Source organism: Ascidiella aspersa, chromosome 2, assembly GCF_963924565.1.
Source record: "Ascidiella aspersa chromosome 2, kaAscAspe10.2, whole genome shotgun sequence".
Classification (NCBI taxonomy): domain Eukaryota; kingdom Metazoa; phylum Chordata; class Ascidiacea; order Phlebobranchia; family Ascidiidae; genus Ascidiella; species Ascidiella aspersa.
This window is the reverse complement of record NC_139448.1, coordinates 29,637,433-29,654,297: the sequence shown is the minus strand read 5'-3', so window position 1 is coordinate 29,654,297 and position 16,865 is coordinate 29,637,433. Positions and strand designations below refer to the sequence as shown.

At 41.1% G+C, this 16,865-nt stretch overlaps 1 protein-coding gene across 1 annotated transcript in view; it reads left to right on the top strand.

Annotated features, from left to right (window-relative positions):
• The first annotated feature begins 492 nt into the window (after positions 1-492).
• Positions 493-16,865, top strand: part of LOC146164765 (putative neutral ceramidase C) — a 37,938-nt gene continuing 21,565 nt past the window's right edge. Inside the window, exons 1-5 of the mRNA XM_083380818.1 lie at positions 493-1,198; positions 1,730-1,876; positions 2,932-3,051; positions 5,250-5,465; positions 10,133-10,279. Of these exons, the coding sequence (XP_083236944.1) occupies positions 691-1,198; positions 1,730-1,876; positions 2,932-3,051; positions 5,250-5,465; positions 10,133-10,279 (1,138 nt within the window). The 5' untranslated portion in view covers positions 493-690. The remainder of the gene's footprint in view (positions 1,199-1,729; positions 1,877-2,931; positions 3,052-5,249; positions 5,466-10,132; positions 10,280-16,865) is intronic.

The window sequence follows — 16,865 nt, the reverse complement described above, 5'->3', positions numbered from 1 at the left end:
TTCAAGGTATATATTTTGTTTTTAATCTCAAACTATCAGTCGGTTACCCATATGAAAGTACGACTAAGGTTTATAACGTTTCTTCAAACATTTAGGTTGACGTTTTTACTTTATTAAGATACCCAGCGATGTAAAACTTACAGCAGCTTTTTACAATTTGCATTAAATGGTAGTTGCAGAGTTTGAAAAAAATTGTGGAAAAATTGCCATATCACACAACACGTTTTTGTATCAAACTAAACAGGATTCATTTTTATTTTATTTGTACCTGTATATTGTGCGTGGTAATCAACATAAAGAAAACAAAAAAGGGTTTGACAATGAGTATTTTGTTTTGTATAAAAGACAATTGTTACTACACAAATACTTGTAAGACAGCGAATAAAAATGCAGTTAAGTTTTGATTTGAGGCTACGTGGCTTATGTTGAGATGTAGATTTAAAAAGAAAACATTTTCTGCATTTTGCAATCTTGTTGTCTGTAGAGGTTTAGTTCTTTAATTCATGCCTAGTTTATGTGTATTTTTTTGGTAAAACTATGACGGTCTAAACTGCTGGTTCTACCGCACTATCTCAGCCACCGAACCGGCGGTGCAGTGGACCCGAGTACCTTCATAAAAGACGCACAAGGTTACTAGGCGTGACTTGGAACTACTACCAGCAGGAGTATCTGTGACCTTGGCTTGCAACAATGGGTATCAGCAATGAAAACGATGCCAGCAGTTTGTCGCCCAGCAGCAGTTCGCAGAACCTGCAGTGCGCCTTACAGGAAAAAGAGCTGTACAAGTCTTCGGCAGTCGACGCTTACAGCGAGGACGAGGACACGTCCTTACTTGACAGCGGTGGCGAGCCCGTTTCGAAATGTGCCACAACGCCCTGTGTTGTTGTTCCGGAGGGGACAGCGCCTTTGAAAGAAACCAGCCTATCGACGGACTGCGCCACTCCCGTTGACTGCGACGTTGCATCCAGCAAGGATGACGTAATGAATGATGACGAGCCGGCGCAGGCATGCGAGGAATCCGAGCTGCTGCAAAACTCACCGGAATCGATCGACACGACGCAGCAACAGGGCGTCGGGGAAGTACCGGTTGTGATCAGTGTGGACCCGGTCGAAGAACGTTCGTGGCTTCGAATCGCCGAGCGGGCCCGATGCCAGAATAACCCACGCGAAGCGGTCAGGGCCCTTGGCAAACCAAAATGTAAGAGGTTTTTGTGAAAAAAAACGTCACCTTGATTTGGTTTGGAGTGTAATTTGTTGTTCATATTGTGTTTAAAAATGTTAGTTTATGTTGTGCAGGGGCCAGTATAATAACTGATAGTACAGGCGATCGCTGGCCAGATGTAAAATTGTGTAAAACTTTATCGATTGTTAAGGGAAGAAAACATAATATTTATTTATCAAAAAACAGCACCTCTGGTAATTATATTTCTTCTCCATGAAGGTGATTTTTTGATTAATATTATGCCTAATTACAACAGTTTATATAAAAATATTTAGTTACCAAAATATAATGCGAGCTTTATAAAATGTCCATTAGTTTTAAGTTTCAACAAAATTTAGTTTGCACCTGACAAACATTCCCGGTAATAAGCTGTAATAAACGTACTTTAGCTTCTTAGTAGAATATGCCGCGCGCTGGAAGAATGAACCTTAGTAGTTTGGTGTCCTCTTATGTAGTGTAATCTAAATTCTAAAGTAGTGTTTTAATTCGGCCTTTTTTGCATTGCAGATCCCGAACATACGATCGAAAGCTCGCCATTCAGTTACAAGAACTGGCTTCTACAGCTAACCCGAAGAAGAAGACTGGAAATATTCATCGCAGTCGGACTATCGCTTTGGCTCGCCTTCTTCATCGTGCTGGCCATTTTCATGAACGGTAATTTATTTTGTCATTATAGGTTGTCTTACTGCAATATTTTTTACGGCACTGCTGACTTGAATGTCTTTTTAGGCCCGTCGCTGTGCCAGCCATGTTAAGGATGCAGTATAGTTTTTGTTCAACAGTTGTTTTTTTGTGCTTATTCTTATGCATGGCAAATACTTACTAACTTACTTGAGTCTATATCTATCGTGAAATTAGAAAAGTGTTTTTTTTTTAAGATTTTTTGATTAATATCCAGTCTCTCTTCTTGTCACACTTGCAAGTTAAAAATCGAGAAACAGACAATAAAAACATTCACGCTGAATTTACGGTACGTCATTTTCACCCGGTGACGTCATTGTCCTACCTAACTACTCCATGGCGCGCAAATCCGATGAAATATTAATGCCCTCTCGCTCTAGTAATAAGAGGATTGTCACATAGTTGTGGCGTGATCGTAAGCGCGCGTCATTCATTTAAACCACAACAATCCAAAGTACGAGGCATCTGATTGGCTGCGTGACGAGATCACGTGAGCGCAGGAAACCTGCTGTAAAAATTAAACCTGTTGGTTGTTTTTAATATAACGCATTTTTAGGCAGAAAGACATGACATGGTAATCATAATATTTACCCGCGTAAATCGTGTTTACAATTTATGCTTTTCTGCACAGGATAATTAGAGTGGAAATGCAGAAATATGATACGAAAACCTTGTAGCTGTAATACTTTGATATGTTACGATTTATAACCACGATTCGCGAAAACGAAATATTTTAAGTCTAGTTTTGATGTTGTAGTCAGACGTAGATAAAAAATATTGCCGGTATCAGAGTGTGTTAGTTTTAATTTGTAAAACTAAACTCTCAAAAATGAAACGCAACCTTCTAGGGCTAGGCTGTTTACACACGGTATAGGACTTTTCCCTCTGTTGTTAGATGTCGATCTATTATGTAAGGTCATACCGGATTATATGGATATCTCATAACGAAACTCTTAACCCATTTTACAGACACATAAACCAATTGAAAGCTGTATAGACATGACGTAAGTCTCTTTTCTGTTGAACAGGTCAAAGCATTCCACCTGCTGACGAACATTCGTCCAGCGGGTCAAAAGGCAGCGCATCGGGACCGTCATGGTCAAGGTCTGGGCAAGATTCTGTCTTTCCATCGAACGCTTCCGTGGACAGTAAGTCACTCAACTAAATTATTAACTACAAAAGCATCGTTTCAGAAATGGCCTTTCGCTCCTTGGTAAAGAAAACAATTATCTAATCTTTTTGCGTAACACCAGATGCGGCGATTTTAGCCTGAGAACATATGGCGCTCGCTGTTGGTACCCTGGTAAAGCTCTTTGCAATTCAGTCTTCTTCTGGCCGTCCCACACAAAACCTTGTTTCCGAAATTTTGCGTTGGTTGAAATGTGGGCCGGTTGACGAACTAAACATCAACGATCATAGCTTGTATCAAACCTTTATATTGATGTACACCGGTGCCTTAAATGGACCCATCGATCAGTTATTATGCAAGCAAGGTCGTGCTGAAATTTTAGGTTTTTTCGACCTCGGCCATACCCGGGATTACCTATGCTACGCAGGCTAACAGGGGAGCTAGTCGAGAAACAACTATGGCACTTTACCTCGGCCATACCCGGGATTACCTATGCTACGCAGGCTAACAGGGGAGCAAGTCGAGAAACAACTATGGCACTTTTACACTTGGTTTCCAAAGAAAAAGGTCGGGTAGTCCAAACCAATACTAAAAACGCAAGATTGGTGGTGGTACTGGTAAATATTACAATATAATTAGATGAAGTACAAAACGCGCTATATTCTTGTCCCTTTTTCGCCACTAGTCAAGAGCCATGTTTAGCCAGTTTGGCTTTATAGCTGCGTGCTATTCTGCAATATAGCGACCGGACCAAAGTTATTCGCGTATAGTGGGATTATGTGCCCCGCGTACTGTACAGAGCCGGCCTTGTTTGCTCATTCTGGTAACCCGCCTTCCTGTTACATACTACTTACATCGGCAGGCGCACCTTTTGACTGGCTCTTCCGTATATATCGGCGATAAGCAAGCCGAATGCAAAATCAGTGGGCAAACTCTGTGCCTAAAGTAGCTGTGCCCCTGCGTCTAGTTTGACCTCTGACTGAGTTTTGGCACGAATCCGATTTTAACAAATCGCGCAGTAAATTGAAGCACCCCGCCTGGTTACATGACTGATTTTGATGCACAATTGAGCGTTTTAAAGCTTTTTGTGTTAGAGATTGGTTTACATAACCGTTTCGTGGTCAGTATGTAATTTGTATATAATTTGTTAGGTATTGCTGTGGTAGAAAAAAGGTTTAAAACTAATCAGCGATAGAAGGCCACTGGTGTTTAGGCGTTTTGCGTATATTTGGCAACGATTAACTAAAATTTAATTGTGCTATCTAACAATGAGGCCATGTTATTAATTCGTTGTCACTTATAGAATTTCAAACTATTGCAGTGAAATTAGCCTTATACAACTTGGCTAATGTGTTTGTTGTCCACGCACATTACACGTTTGGTTTCAACATATTTGTTTTAGTACCACGCATTCATGTATAACGATGAACGAGCCTTCGTTCTTCCAATTCCAACAAGACGCTTCACAACCGTCATTTCAAGTAGTCCTTTAACTAAAGCGTAACTTCCTTGTAGAGCCTTTCGTGAATATTTTACCGCTGCATGTAAATGAGCGATGGTGTATTTAGCGTCAGGACGACGAAACACCGCATAGTAAGAAGCCAGTCGTGTTTAAACTGCGACAGCAATAAAATTACGTAACCGCTTGTCTCCATGCAATGGCGAGCGTCTTTGTTTCTTAAAAAAATGATCTGTTTCACTATTATGTTAACACGTTTTTTCAAGTTGCACCAGTTAAAATAATCGCGACGCGAATTTGAATTTCAAAACAATTATAACTTCAAAAACAATGTTTCTGTACAAACGTAAATTAAGTGTAAACACCGCAGTTAGTTCAGCTGTTTAACGAATGGTGTGCATTGAAGTCTCGAATGCTTGTCTGCTCGCCAATTTGTAATCCAGCCTGCCTAATTGATAAAATTACAATGTATTTTGTGGCACATTCAAAAATCTCTGAAGAAATACGATTGACAGTTGTTTTAGAACCACTGAGCAAATAACCTTCCCACTGAAGGTGTTGTTCAAAATTATTTGCTCAAGCGTATAACATAGATATCACCTAATGTACCCGAAAATATGTTCGGTTATTTTTGCCCATTTGATGCTGTGTTGTTTCGCAAGCGTCGTCCACCTTACAATTTGGCATTAGACTCAAAAGTCACACACGGCGTTGTGGCTAAAATACTCACCCTTTACCTCGCGTTGTTTTGCTCGCAGACAACTTCCAACCCCGGGGCGGTAACGGTTCGAATCCCGGTCTGACCACGTCGATACCGTTCACCCCGGATAAGGAGCTACCTCACTCGACCAAAACCAGCACAACGACGCCAGCGTCTCGAGTCCACCCAGCGATAGCAACCGTTGCCGGTGACGCCGCTAAAACGACCTCCCGGCCGCCAAACGCAAGCGCAAATGTCGTCACTTCCTTTGCCGGTAAGTGCGTGCGATGTAGCGGTAAATGCTACGCTGTAGGATGTACTACTACTATACTACTATTGCTGCGTAAACCCGATCTCCGTTGATCCGATGCTGCCTGTTGCGATCGGCGTTTTTCAATGGCGCGCAAGTGTGTCCCACGCAGAAGATGGTTGCTAACGATTTTTCCCGTTTTTTAATTAATCGCTTGAAGTTTAAATTGTACGTGACGCCAAGTCGCGTTTTTTTTAACTGGGTTTGTTACACTCAGACCGGTAAGCTTGGACAGCTTTGTTTTAACAATTTTGGCAATTTTTCGAAACTATAGTCTATTTCTCTCCTTTGGTCAGATAAAAAAAAGTCATATTACTAAACCTTTTATCTTTTACCGAATATCCAACTTCATATGTTGTCTGATACAACCTTTTTGGCGGGAATAATCTATCGACACTAACAATTGCATTTCACAACTGAAAACGTTCTTGAGTTGACCTGTTGACACTTCATCGTCAGGGTCAGCAGTTGCTTTGTAGGCGTTTCACTACTACTACTAAAAAGTTGCATGATTGAAAACACTATCAGAACGCCCCACTTCCCCTTTAGCATAGGATTTTGATATTAAACGTATTTGCTGCCTTATCATATCGGAAGCGACCCTCCCGTATCAAGTGATAATACGGTATTGAACAGCTTGCTGGTCGTTGAAATCTCCTGTTTGTAATCGCGTGTCTGGCGACTCTATGTAAACACTTGTGCAAACAGAAACGCGTTAAATTTGGCGTCGAGTGAGAATTCAAACAAGCTCAGGATTCCAGGGATATTTCAAGCCTTGAAATTAAAAAGTGACACTCTGTTTAGAGCTGGTTTTCTTTCTGCTTTTTCACAGCTATGACCCCTAAAAAAATTAGCTTTACATGGACTAAGTCGGCATGGATATTTTAGAGATTACGTCATAAACTAATCATAAAACTAAAAGACTTCATAAATCTGCTGTTTTTGCTTCAAAAATGTGAAACTGAAATGCAGTTTTGTGTCTGACAGTTCAATGGAAACACAAAGGTAGACAGAAACGTGTGAAAAAACATCCATTGTCTAAATAAACAATAATTAAGCGCAGGATCCAATGCTTTGTGATCCCTAATAAATCAAGAGCATGTATATAGCAATAATATACAATATTTGACACTTCCCTTATCTAATAAACAATAATAAAGGGCAGGAATCCAATGCTTTGTGAGTCCAAAAATCAAGAGCATGTATATAGCAATAATATACAATATGTGACAGCTGGCTGTTCGCATAAATCTCTCGGGCTGCAATAGTGTGTCTTACGGTTCAATTAGGCACAAAACGCGTCAAGAGATTTTGCATCGAATGAGCATATTCAGCGTGCTATTCTGACTGACAACACACGCTTCTCGTTTTCGCATAGAACTGTCGGAAGCGGCTGCCGACCGGGCCAGCGTGTGGGCAACATATCATCCAACTGTGTGTAACCTTTAATGTCCACGCCACTCGAAACACTTCGTTTGGCGCTGTAATGCACAACCGACCTATGTCGGTCCGAGCTTTTTGACTTACCTGCTGGTTCTGTAGTGATTTGCCATTGGCTAACAGTCCAACCCTTTAGAAAACTCAGTTTGTGCGGTTTTGAATTGCCAATTTTGACTCATTGATTCGGCAGTTGATTTTATGTCTAACCTTCAAACTCTAAAAGTTCGTGGGTACACTTATGCACGGATCTGTAATCCAGCTTGATAATGAATTGCAAAGCCTTAAAATAGGAATTGTGTCCCAACTTTTATAAGTGATACTTGAATTACTTCTCAGTCACATTAACTGAAGATGATACTTCGAAACGTCTTAATCAAGATTATGTGTCTACTCTACCTTTTTGGCATTGCAGTTCATTATCCTAAAGTTAAGTTAGCGTAAAAGACTGTTTTTCCATGATATGTTGGTTGTGATGCACTGCGCAAAATATAGGACCTGACAGACGTGATAAGGAACCACTTAATTCAATACGAAAAAAACCCCACAACATAAATTGCCAGTTTTAGTAGAAAACACTTCAATTACCAAAAACACCAGTATAGGTTTATTTATGACGCATAGAAGGTCACTTTTAACAGTTCATTAAAAATAGGAAGAAATAAAGCAATTTTACCGTTTCTTTAATTTTAGTTTGCGCGCTGTTTTCTGTTAGCTCAAAATTATAAACATTTGAAAATACCAAGAAACATTATCTATGTAGGTTTATTAATGGCGCCTAGAAGGCCACATTTATTCAGTTCATCAAAAAAGGGAACGAAAAATAAAGCAGTTCTGCCAGTTCTTTCGTTTTCATTTACGCGCTGTCTTTTCTAAACCGTTTTTTCATTCGTTCGAAAAAAACAAAAAAGCGCCGTAAAACGTCGACACACAATGCATACGGTTTACAGAGGGGGGAGGGGGGGGGGTCGCCTGAATAAACCCGACGCCACTCCTGGTCCGCCTTCGAGTGTTTTAACAGCAGGAAACGCGACGCGGCCTCAAGGGCGTTTCGAAAAATGCAGCCCGGTGTTTTACCGCCTTCCTTCAACGTCGCGCCGCTCAATGACTGAGAGCTACTCGCGCCGATATACTACAATGGAAGCGAGCGCACCGACAGAAGGCGTTAATTGACTTTACGCGCGCGCCACCGTTGTATAACTACTGTTTTAAACTGCTGTCGCACGTAAGATTGCGCCGCCTGTGCGTGTGTCGTATTTGTGAATGCAACTCGGTTTAGCTTGGTGGCTCTTACCACGGTTTGTTGTGCCCCAGCTTTGGTAGGTTTTTAGCACTTACCACGTCCATCTGCTTACAACCTCGTTAAGTTTCGTGATTTGCCAGGTAAATATTGAATAAAGCCGACAAAAAATGTTGCGCTGAATATGTGATAATGGAAATCACCTTTACCCTTGTATATGTGATAATGGTTTTCAGCACTTGTACCACTTCCACCTGCTAATCAATTTCGTTTAGTTACGTGATTCGACAGGTAAAAATTCAATAAAGCCAGCAAACAATGTTGCACTAAACATGTGATAATGGGAAATCACCTTGACCCTTGCAGGAAATCACCTTGACCCTTGCAAGATGGATGTCGGCCTTAATTTCTAATCAGTATCAGAAGAATACTCTAGCAAAGCTAGCAATTCGTTTAGTAATATTTTAATCGTAACTAGCCTGAATTGCTAGCTTTGCTAGAGTATTCTGCTGTTACCCAACAATTAAGTGGACCTTTAATTGAATGTAGTTAAAAAAATCACTATTTAGCTGGCTAATATATTAAGTAACGTTCCAGACAAAAAGGCGCCAATGAGCTTTACAGACTTGTCTTATGACCTTATGGGATTAAAATAAAAGCCACAAATTTGTTTAATTGGTGTGGAATTGACACTACGACACTCATTTTTTGCAAAATAGGGCTACCAAGAAAAGATCGCTGCTCTAGGCACTACCAAAAAACACTGTGGGCCCCTGTTAAGAAATCTGATTTATTCCATTGGTTCTCCGGCTTTTATGTTCCCCTTACTGAGCCTAATAAAAAAATGATTTGTTTTAACGTATTTGACTCTGCAATTTGATTTGCCACGTTAGATAATTAATAAGCCAGCCAAAAAATACAGGGATGTATAGTATTTCTCCTAAACAGCATTAAGACGAAACTTGCTGTTTGGCAAACCGGAAAGGCATATTAGAGTGGTGGATAAAATGCGTGGTACAGCTATTCACTGCAGCTTACTTCTAACTAGTCTTTTAATAAGGGGTTCCAGTAAGTGTGCTGTTCGTTGTAATTCTAGCACTCCACTAATTAACTCGAATTATAGCTATCCGCTTCCTAATTATACCTTTAGGATATTTCTGTCATCTATCAATAAGGAGCATGTCGCTCGTAAGTGTCCTGCGCATTCCGGTTTAGTTTCATTAGGAGCACTTTGCGTCCATTCTTACGCGTGACATTCAAGCGAAATACTTTTAAACGTGTGCTGTTAACTATTCTCAAAGAGATTTATTTTCAAATCAGAATTCAATTGTTAGAAAAGACTGACCCAGTATTAACTATAGGCTTCGCAAATAAATCGTAGATTTTCTTGACCTATTTATTAAGGGTAAAATATAATTATCTAATCTGGTTAAATGTGTTAATTAATAGAATGCTTTCGCTAAAAAAAATTATAAAAATCCCTTCGCAGGGTGTGATCTATTCAGGGTGTGATCCAAAACATATACTTTAGGATACAAGTGATAAATACTAGTTGTCCCATAATATCGGATCAGAGCCGATATCCTTAGCCAATTATAGTATCTGTACTCGACTGATAGGTATCGCTACCTATTTCACTAATTGGTGCATTTTAGCTTGTTATGCGATACAATGTACAGTTTGGCAGTTTGCAGTAGATTTTACTTCAAAAATAAATACACTTCCCAGCGCAAAAAAAGCAAATTTTGGTCTGATAACCTAAAAACTTTATCATTGCACTTTTTAATACGATCAATTTTCGTAGGCTTTTACTCAGACGACCGTACTTTTGTTCAAAATAACGCATATTTCATAAAAAACAAAGTACCGGACATCCCTGGAATTACCATAATCATCTGAAAGGGGTCGCACCTTTACCTCAGTCTCCTAGTTTAACCGTCATCGTTTTTCGCAGCAGAAGACCCCAAGTTATCCACAACTGCCCCCGAGAGGATTGATGGGGCCACATCGACGTCGCCAGAGCAAACTGGGTCCACCAAGTCCCAGGGCAAGGTGAATCCCCTCGCTGACGCTGACGGGATGCTACAGGAGATTCTTAAAGGTGAAGTTTTTGCGCCTTGTTTATTTTTTGCTTTACGATTATAGGCAAGCAGCTGATCGAAATGGCAGATTCACTAAGTTGCAATTGGATGATTGCTTTTAGGACCTCGATTGCGTTGTGGTTGTGTCCGATAGTATCGGATCGGAAACGATACCTAGCTGTATTATCGTTATAGCCGTCCTATATTTGGGTGGTGTCGAATCGATACCGTTACGACTCCAGACAGTTTGATCGCGATAAAAAAGCCTACACGACTTTTTTCTGATCCTCCTTTAGCTTTTTCACCAGACAAGATTTAATCTGTTACTCGATATTACCAGGAGATAAATCTCGAGTTTTGCTTTGTATAGCTGCATTAAGTAAACTATCCCGCTAGTCTTATTTTTAGCATTTCACACCGAAAATCTACTGACCAAATGTCGCTTAATATTATTGTTTAAGGATTCATTATAGCTGTCATTTCAAAACGACCAATGTTTTTTTGACTGGTTTATTGCCGGGCGTCAGTCGCTGCAGCACTAAGCACGAAGGTTTTTATAACTACCTGTTTCCTTTGTAAGACACCCTACGATTTTGTTTATTTCTGTTGGCTGACAGACGCGCTTCAAAGCGCGATTTCTTAACGCCAGAACGCGATTATGGTCACGTATGAACATATCTCGAAATTGAACACATATGGGCGGAAAAATTGATGCAAACCAAAGTTTAATGGCCCACTCGCCGCATACCTTTTTTGTATCGGCGGTCACGGTGGTGTTAAAGGTTTTGTGTGCCAACTGTATTATAGTACGCTGCTAGGCCGGACTAAATTCAGCCGTGACGTTCGTTCGTCATGTTTTTAAATTCCTTTTTTTTTTCGCCCGTTTTGTACTGTGTACTGTTGGCGCAAAATATTAAATGAGTTGTTCCTAGTTTAATTTATTTTTGGTTTAAAAACTATGAGTTTTTTGGCACATTGTTGCTAAATTACGTAGCTGATATGGATGCCTGCGAAACTTCAAGTCAATCTAACCCGACGTAAAAAACGACCTCAAGTATTTTTGCTAACACATTTATTGTGAAACTATTTAATAAAGAATGTAAACACATTTGTTCGTTGTGTGATGCAAACCTACACTTGTTCGTTGTACGAGGCAAACCAACCAACCCGAAACACACGAACACAAACGAACACACAGAAACACACATATACACACAGAATCATACAGAAATACACATATACACACAGAATCATACAGAAATACACATATACACACAGAATCATACAGAAATACACATATACACACAGAATCATACAGAAATACACATATACACACAGAATCATACAGAAATACACATATACACACAGAATCATACAGAAATACACAAACGAACAATACCACTCACTCGAACACACAAGCTGTGTGTCTTTTCATACTTGGCAACGCAAGCTTAGGCGCAAAGCAAATCCAATGGCGCGAGACAAACGCTAAGTGCCGCAAGTAACTCGTTCTTAACCTTACCGTTCGCTTTTCGCAACCATGACCGTCATACTTTTAAGTCGGCGTCCGTGACCTTTCGGAAAGCGCGAAGTTCGCCTTACGAATTGGCCGTAAAATCGCTCTTCTGTGAAAATCCTTGAAATGTCTTACTTGAGCGATTGTTGGTTGTCTCTCAATTGTTCTTGTGTGCATTCTTCAGACATCGTTATTCGGCACATTCCGTTCGCAAATTCCGCGGTTCAATTCGGTCGGAGACTACGATGGCCACTCGAGAAAAACATTTTGTGCCTCAATACCGTGGTATTTCCATATTGGTTGGCACTTTTTGAAATTCTGGTTAACAGAAGGCGTTTTTTTGTCTTCAAAATGATGTGCAACGGGGGCGATTAAACATTAATGTAAAGTTCCAAAGTTTTGTCAAGTTTTCCCAGGGCAGTTTCAAAGCTGAATCTTTGAGGTTGCTTGTTAATGTTTTTTTTTAGAACTATTTTAGCATTTGATTCGCACCCTTGGCCGGGACGTTTATACACGTGTCGTTTGTTTCACTGCTCAAAGCTCCACTATTTGAGATCCTAATAATACAACTACAGATGACAAAGGGCAAACGTTAGAAAATAACCACCAGAGCTATGCTGCGAAGACAACTGATGGAAATTCACATAACCAGTCAGCTGCAAAACAAGGATTTCTTAACGGTAAAGGATTTAATCGCGCTTTGACACATTTTCCCATTTTATGCGCATCGTTGTGTCGCATTGGACACATTCATTCGACACAGCGTGTCTAATCTAAGCGGCTTTAAAAACCGACCAATTGTGACGTCACAATGCGCCGGCTTTCGATACCTCCGGGCCCATTGCGACGAAATGGCTGTTGCCCACCGAGGCGTGACCTTCTTGCCGGCCCCGTTTGCGCCGTTATGATTGGTCGAAATGGTCTTGAGAGAAAACTATACGTCATCGTCATCCGTAGCATAACGGCTTGAGCTTTTTAATGTGCTTATCGCGACGGATTACATTTCCTATATACGCTTTTGTATATGACGCTAGTACGTTTTATTTAGCTTAAACTTAATTAGGGTGATACTGACAGATTTCTTTACGATTGCGTTTTGTAGGTAGGCAAAAGGAAATAGTCGATTGGGATCGCAAAATACAGGAAATAATTTATCTTGTAGGAATATTGTTTTTGCAAACAAAATCACTTCAGCTTCGTTATAATGAGCTTATTTGAAAAAATGCCAGTCGCCCGCGGTCTCCTTCCTTTTGTGAAAGCGATAAACCAGGGTTTAAATGCCCCTGTGTCCATAAGGCGTACACACAGGACGCCGGTTATACGAGGTCAGTGACCCGTTTACGCGACACGCTGTGGTGGTACCGAATTCTCAAAGAACACAAGGGAATGCGGGTTGAACGTACAGTCGTACACCCAACTAGATGAGTAAAAAAACAATCAAGCTTTTTACTTATCGATTTTTTAACTCTAACAGTTGCTGTCTTTGATATTAGAAAGCTAGCGTTTTTTTTACTCGTGTTTTTTATATAAATGCTCAACTCGCCTGATTTTAAGGCTGAGTCAACCGCCGACTGCGTTCAGTTAAATTTTTTCGTTCAACAATTGGTTATTTGTGCTCATCCTTATGCGTGTCAAGTAAAACTTACTTACTTATTATATTCCTTCACGTTCGGCCGCCAATGAAACACGCGATTTTATTTTTCGAAATTTGCCAAATATATACGCCAAAAGTCATTGTGACGAAAAGTATTAACGCCAGATGACATCTCCGGTCCGATTATGGCAGAAAATGGCCGCCAAAAATCTTGGCGGAAAACGACTAGAATGCAATCGGCTCCCAAACTCGTCTGTTAGCTTAGCGTGCTCAATTCACGCCAAACATAACAAAAAAGAAAGGGCAATTTGGGTACCCGGCAAAAAGCCCCCGTACAGTGTATTGTGTTTTACGCTCGATATTTTCAGTTAGCCCGATAACATATTAATTTCGCTCAAAACCGCTCGCTCGCTCACCGATACGGGTTCAGACCCCAATTTTTCCACAAGAAAAACTCGCACCCACATCCCTTGGCGTTAAGCGCCGGTCGATGCGGCCTTCCGATTGGCCAGGATTCCTCGTACGATCGACCGCGCCACAATGCCGCTCTCCGGCCCACGTGACCTCTTGTGCGCGATGACGCATGACGCGAGTGGCGCGATTGTTGTGGCGGTGACGTAATGCCGTCGCCTCTCGCGACAAGTGCACCTCAGAGTGAGTGAGCGCTGTGGATTTTTTAGTAATCTGTTTTTCTCGACGGCGTGGAATTTCGGAGATTCATCAACCGCCCGTTATTGTGTTAATCACTGCTAATCGCCCCGGCATTTTTCACAATGAAGTTGCTACGGTATGTCAATGAGTCACGGAAAAATGCCGGCGACCATGTGTTTTTGTTTTGCAGCCATGTTATTTGTTCGTCCAAACCCAATCTCCAGGCTATTAATTTTGAAAACTTTGAAAAAAAAATATAAATAAAGTTAAAAAATTTAACAAGATTTAAATGTAACATACCTCTGTTTGATGGTAACCGTTGTTCTACGTTTACTAAACCTGTTTGGCACTTGCCAGTAATTCTACTAACCCAGGTTACCAATGCTGGTGTTTTTCTGTTTATTATTCACGCATGACTGTTGACTACTGATTACTCACGCAAAAATGCAGGGTCACAGCTTCGCACGCGTAATGCAAATCCAAATCTCCATAGAAAATCCTAGCGTCCCCGACCAAGAGTTTACTTTTCACCTCATATTCTGACCTCCTCTTGTTCCCTTCGCTCGTATTTGCTTTGTCTGGTCCAGGGCGTTTCCCGGCGTGAATAATTCATTGTCGCCGGCTCTCGACAGAGCCATACGCGGATCCCAGCCTTGAGTCATTCTCTCTTCTATGCCCCTCCATATTTAGCAACTTTCCCGAAAGCGAAATTCCGCCGTACGGTAATCTGATAAACGCCCGGCGTCGCGCGACCGTAGGTGCCCATTTGAAATATTGGGTGGCCTGTGCAGGTGTGCAAAAGTGGATTGGTGGCAAGATTTTTGCTGCTGGCAAAGGTAGCCGACGTTGCTGTATAAACACGAGCATTTCTGGTAAAATTAACGCATGAAAATTTGGATGAAATAGAAAACCTTATCGTTCCAAATTGCTTTGGAATCAACCGTTCACATTTATTGTCCGAACACGTACAGCTCACATTTGGAAATCTCGGTTAGTTGGTGCGTTCTGTGCGTTCTATGCGTTTCTATGCTTTCCTGTCATGAGTCCGACGTTCAAAAAAAGTGTTATTATTAAAACAGTTTTATTTTGAAATGCAGTGCACCACTTTTTAATAACCCTTTTCGCGAAACGATCCAGTTAATTATTGCGCTACACCTAGCTTAACAAAGCGTCTATAAGCAATTACATGTACGTATGTTTGACGTGGACTTGTTGCCAGTCACGAGCCACTTCCGCCAGTTAAACAAGCACGTGGATGTAATTCCAGGTCACGTGCTCCTAAGAATATACCCCCCGTGTTTCCGTCGCAAGTCAATAGGAAACCGACCCGGGGCCTATCAGCCGTGTTAAGTTGTATACGCGATCGATTCAATAGAGTCGCCAGCATTGTACAGCTGCCCTCCTCAATTGTTGGCGTCGACCAATCGCTTCAATGAAGGCGGCAAAGCCTTGTACGGTTTTGGGGATTCCGTCATCGCCATTGTTTCACTCTTTCTCTCTCTTTCTCATTTACTCCGCTTTTCTCGATAGCGACCGGGGCGCCTGAGTCGAGTGTTTAACTTGCGGCCGCTAAACAGAGGACACGTATATTGGACCAGGAAGCTCTGTTGGCTGAGTAAAAACGTGATTTACCTATTTTTTGCAGTCAATGCGCTTTTTTACGGGTTGCGCCTAAAGTAAATACAAAGCTGCTAAATTGTAGCTTTCAAAAACCGTTGAAAAACCAGACCTTGTTCCGCTTCAAGGAGGGTAATTTCTTTGACGTTCAAACATACTCACTTTTAGCCAACAGTAAGTTATTTTGAACAGCGAAACCTATATACTCATTGTAGCTTGTGTCACTGTCTCTTAGTTTGCCAAATTTTTTGTAGTCCCTCTTATTAACTGCGCAAAGACTTCAAACGGTGTAACTGGATCTGATTTTGGCCATCACATCTCGAGCTCGAATTTTGTTTAAAAAAATGGCGTTGTACTGTTCGCTCAAAAATGGCGTTGTACTGTTCGCTCTATCACCCAAAGAAACATAACTTTTATTTGATAAAGTTTTAAAAGAACGCCACAAATTAAAAAAATGGCTTCAAAGTGAGCTACTTCTTCATTTGTACCGAACACCTGACCTTTTTCAAACAATCAAACATTTTTGTTTCGACAATCAAACAGTTTTGTTTCGACAATCAAACATATTTGTTTCGTTAATCAAACATTGTTGCTCCACTGCGAACTTCGCCAAAGCCACAATGCGCTTAAGTCAGTTTATCTGTGACGGTCGCAAAACGTTTTTGTGCTTTGCAGCAGGCTTGTTGTCGGGGCCTGCAAAAGTGTCCGACCCACGCAACATTGACGTTGTCGCTTTACAACAACGTGCTTCCTGCCCACACGAAATGTTCGCATTGCGATTTTCTAAATATACGAATTTCACGGATGAATGTGCGCCGCGGTTGCAACAACAAAAACAGCTGACAAGCGTCGTCACACTGACATCAGTACTTTAGACCAAAACAAAATTGTTTTGCTCATTAGCTTTTGAACAAAAGAGAGGCGTAAAATACAGTTTCCAACCAAGCATAGAAAACATTTTGAGGCAACGAAAAGTTTGAGTTTTAATGCAATGTCGTCCAAACGTTTTGCGTGGTCACTGGTGGTGGTGGTCACTATGTTGTCCGTGCTTAGCAGCACTTACGGTCGTGATCAGTTGAAATGTACCGACAAACCGGCTTCTGGGGTGTGCACAAGTAATCCCGTGATCTTTGAGCGCCCTTTGTTGCTACGCGAGACTCCCTGTGAGTATGCTTAATGAGTATCTTCGTAATTAAGAAAAGATGAGGGATTTCCAGTCAATGGCTAA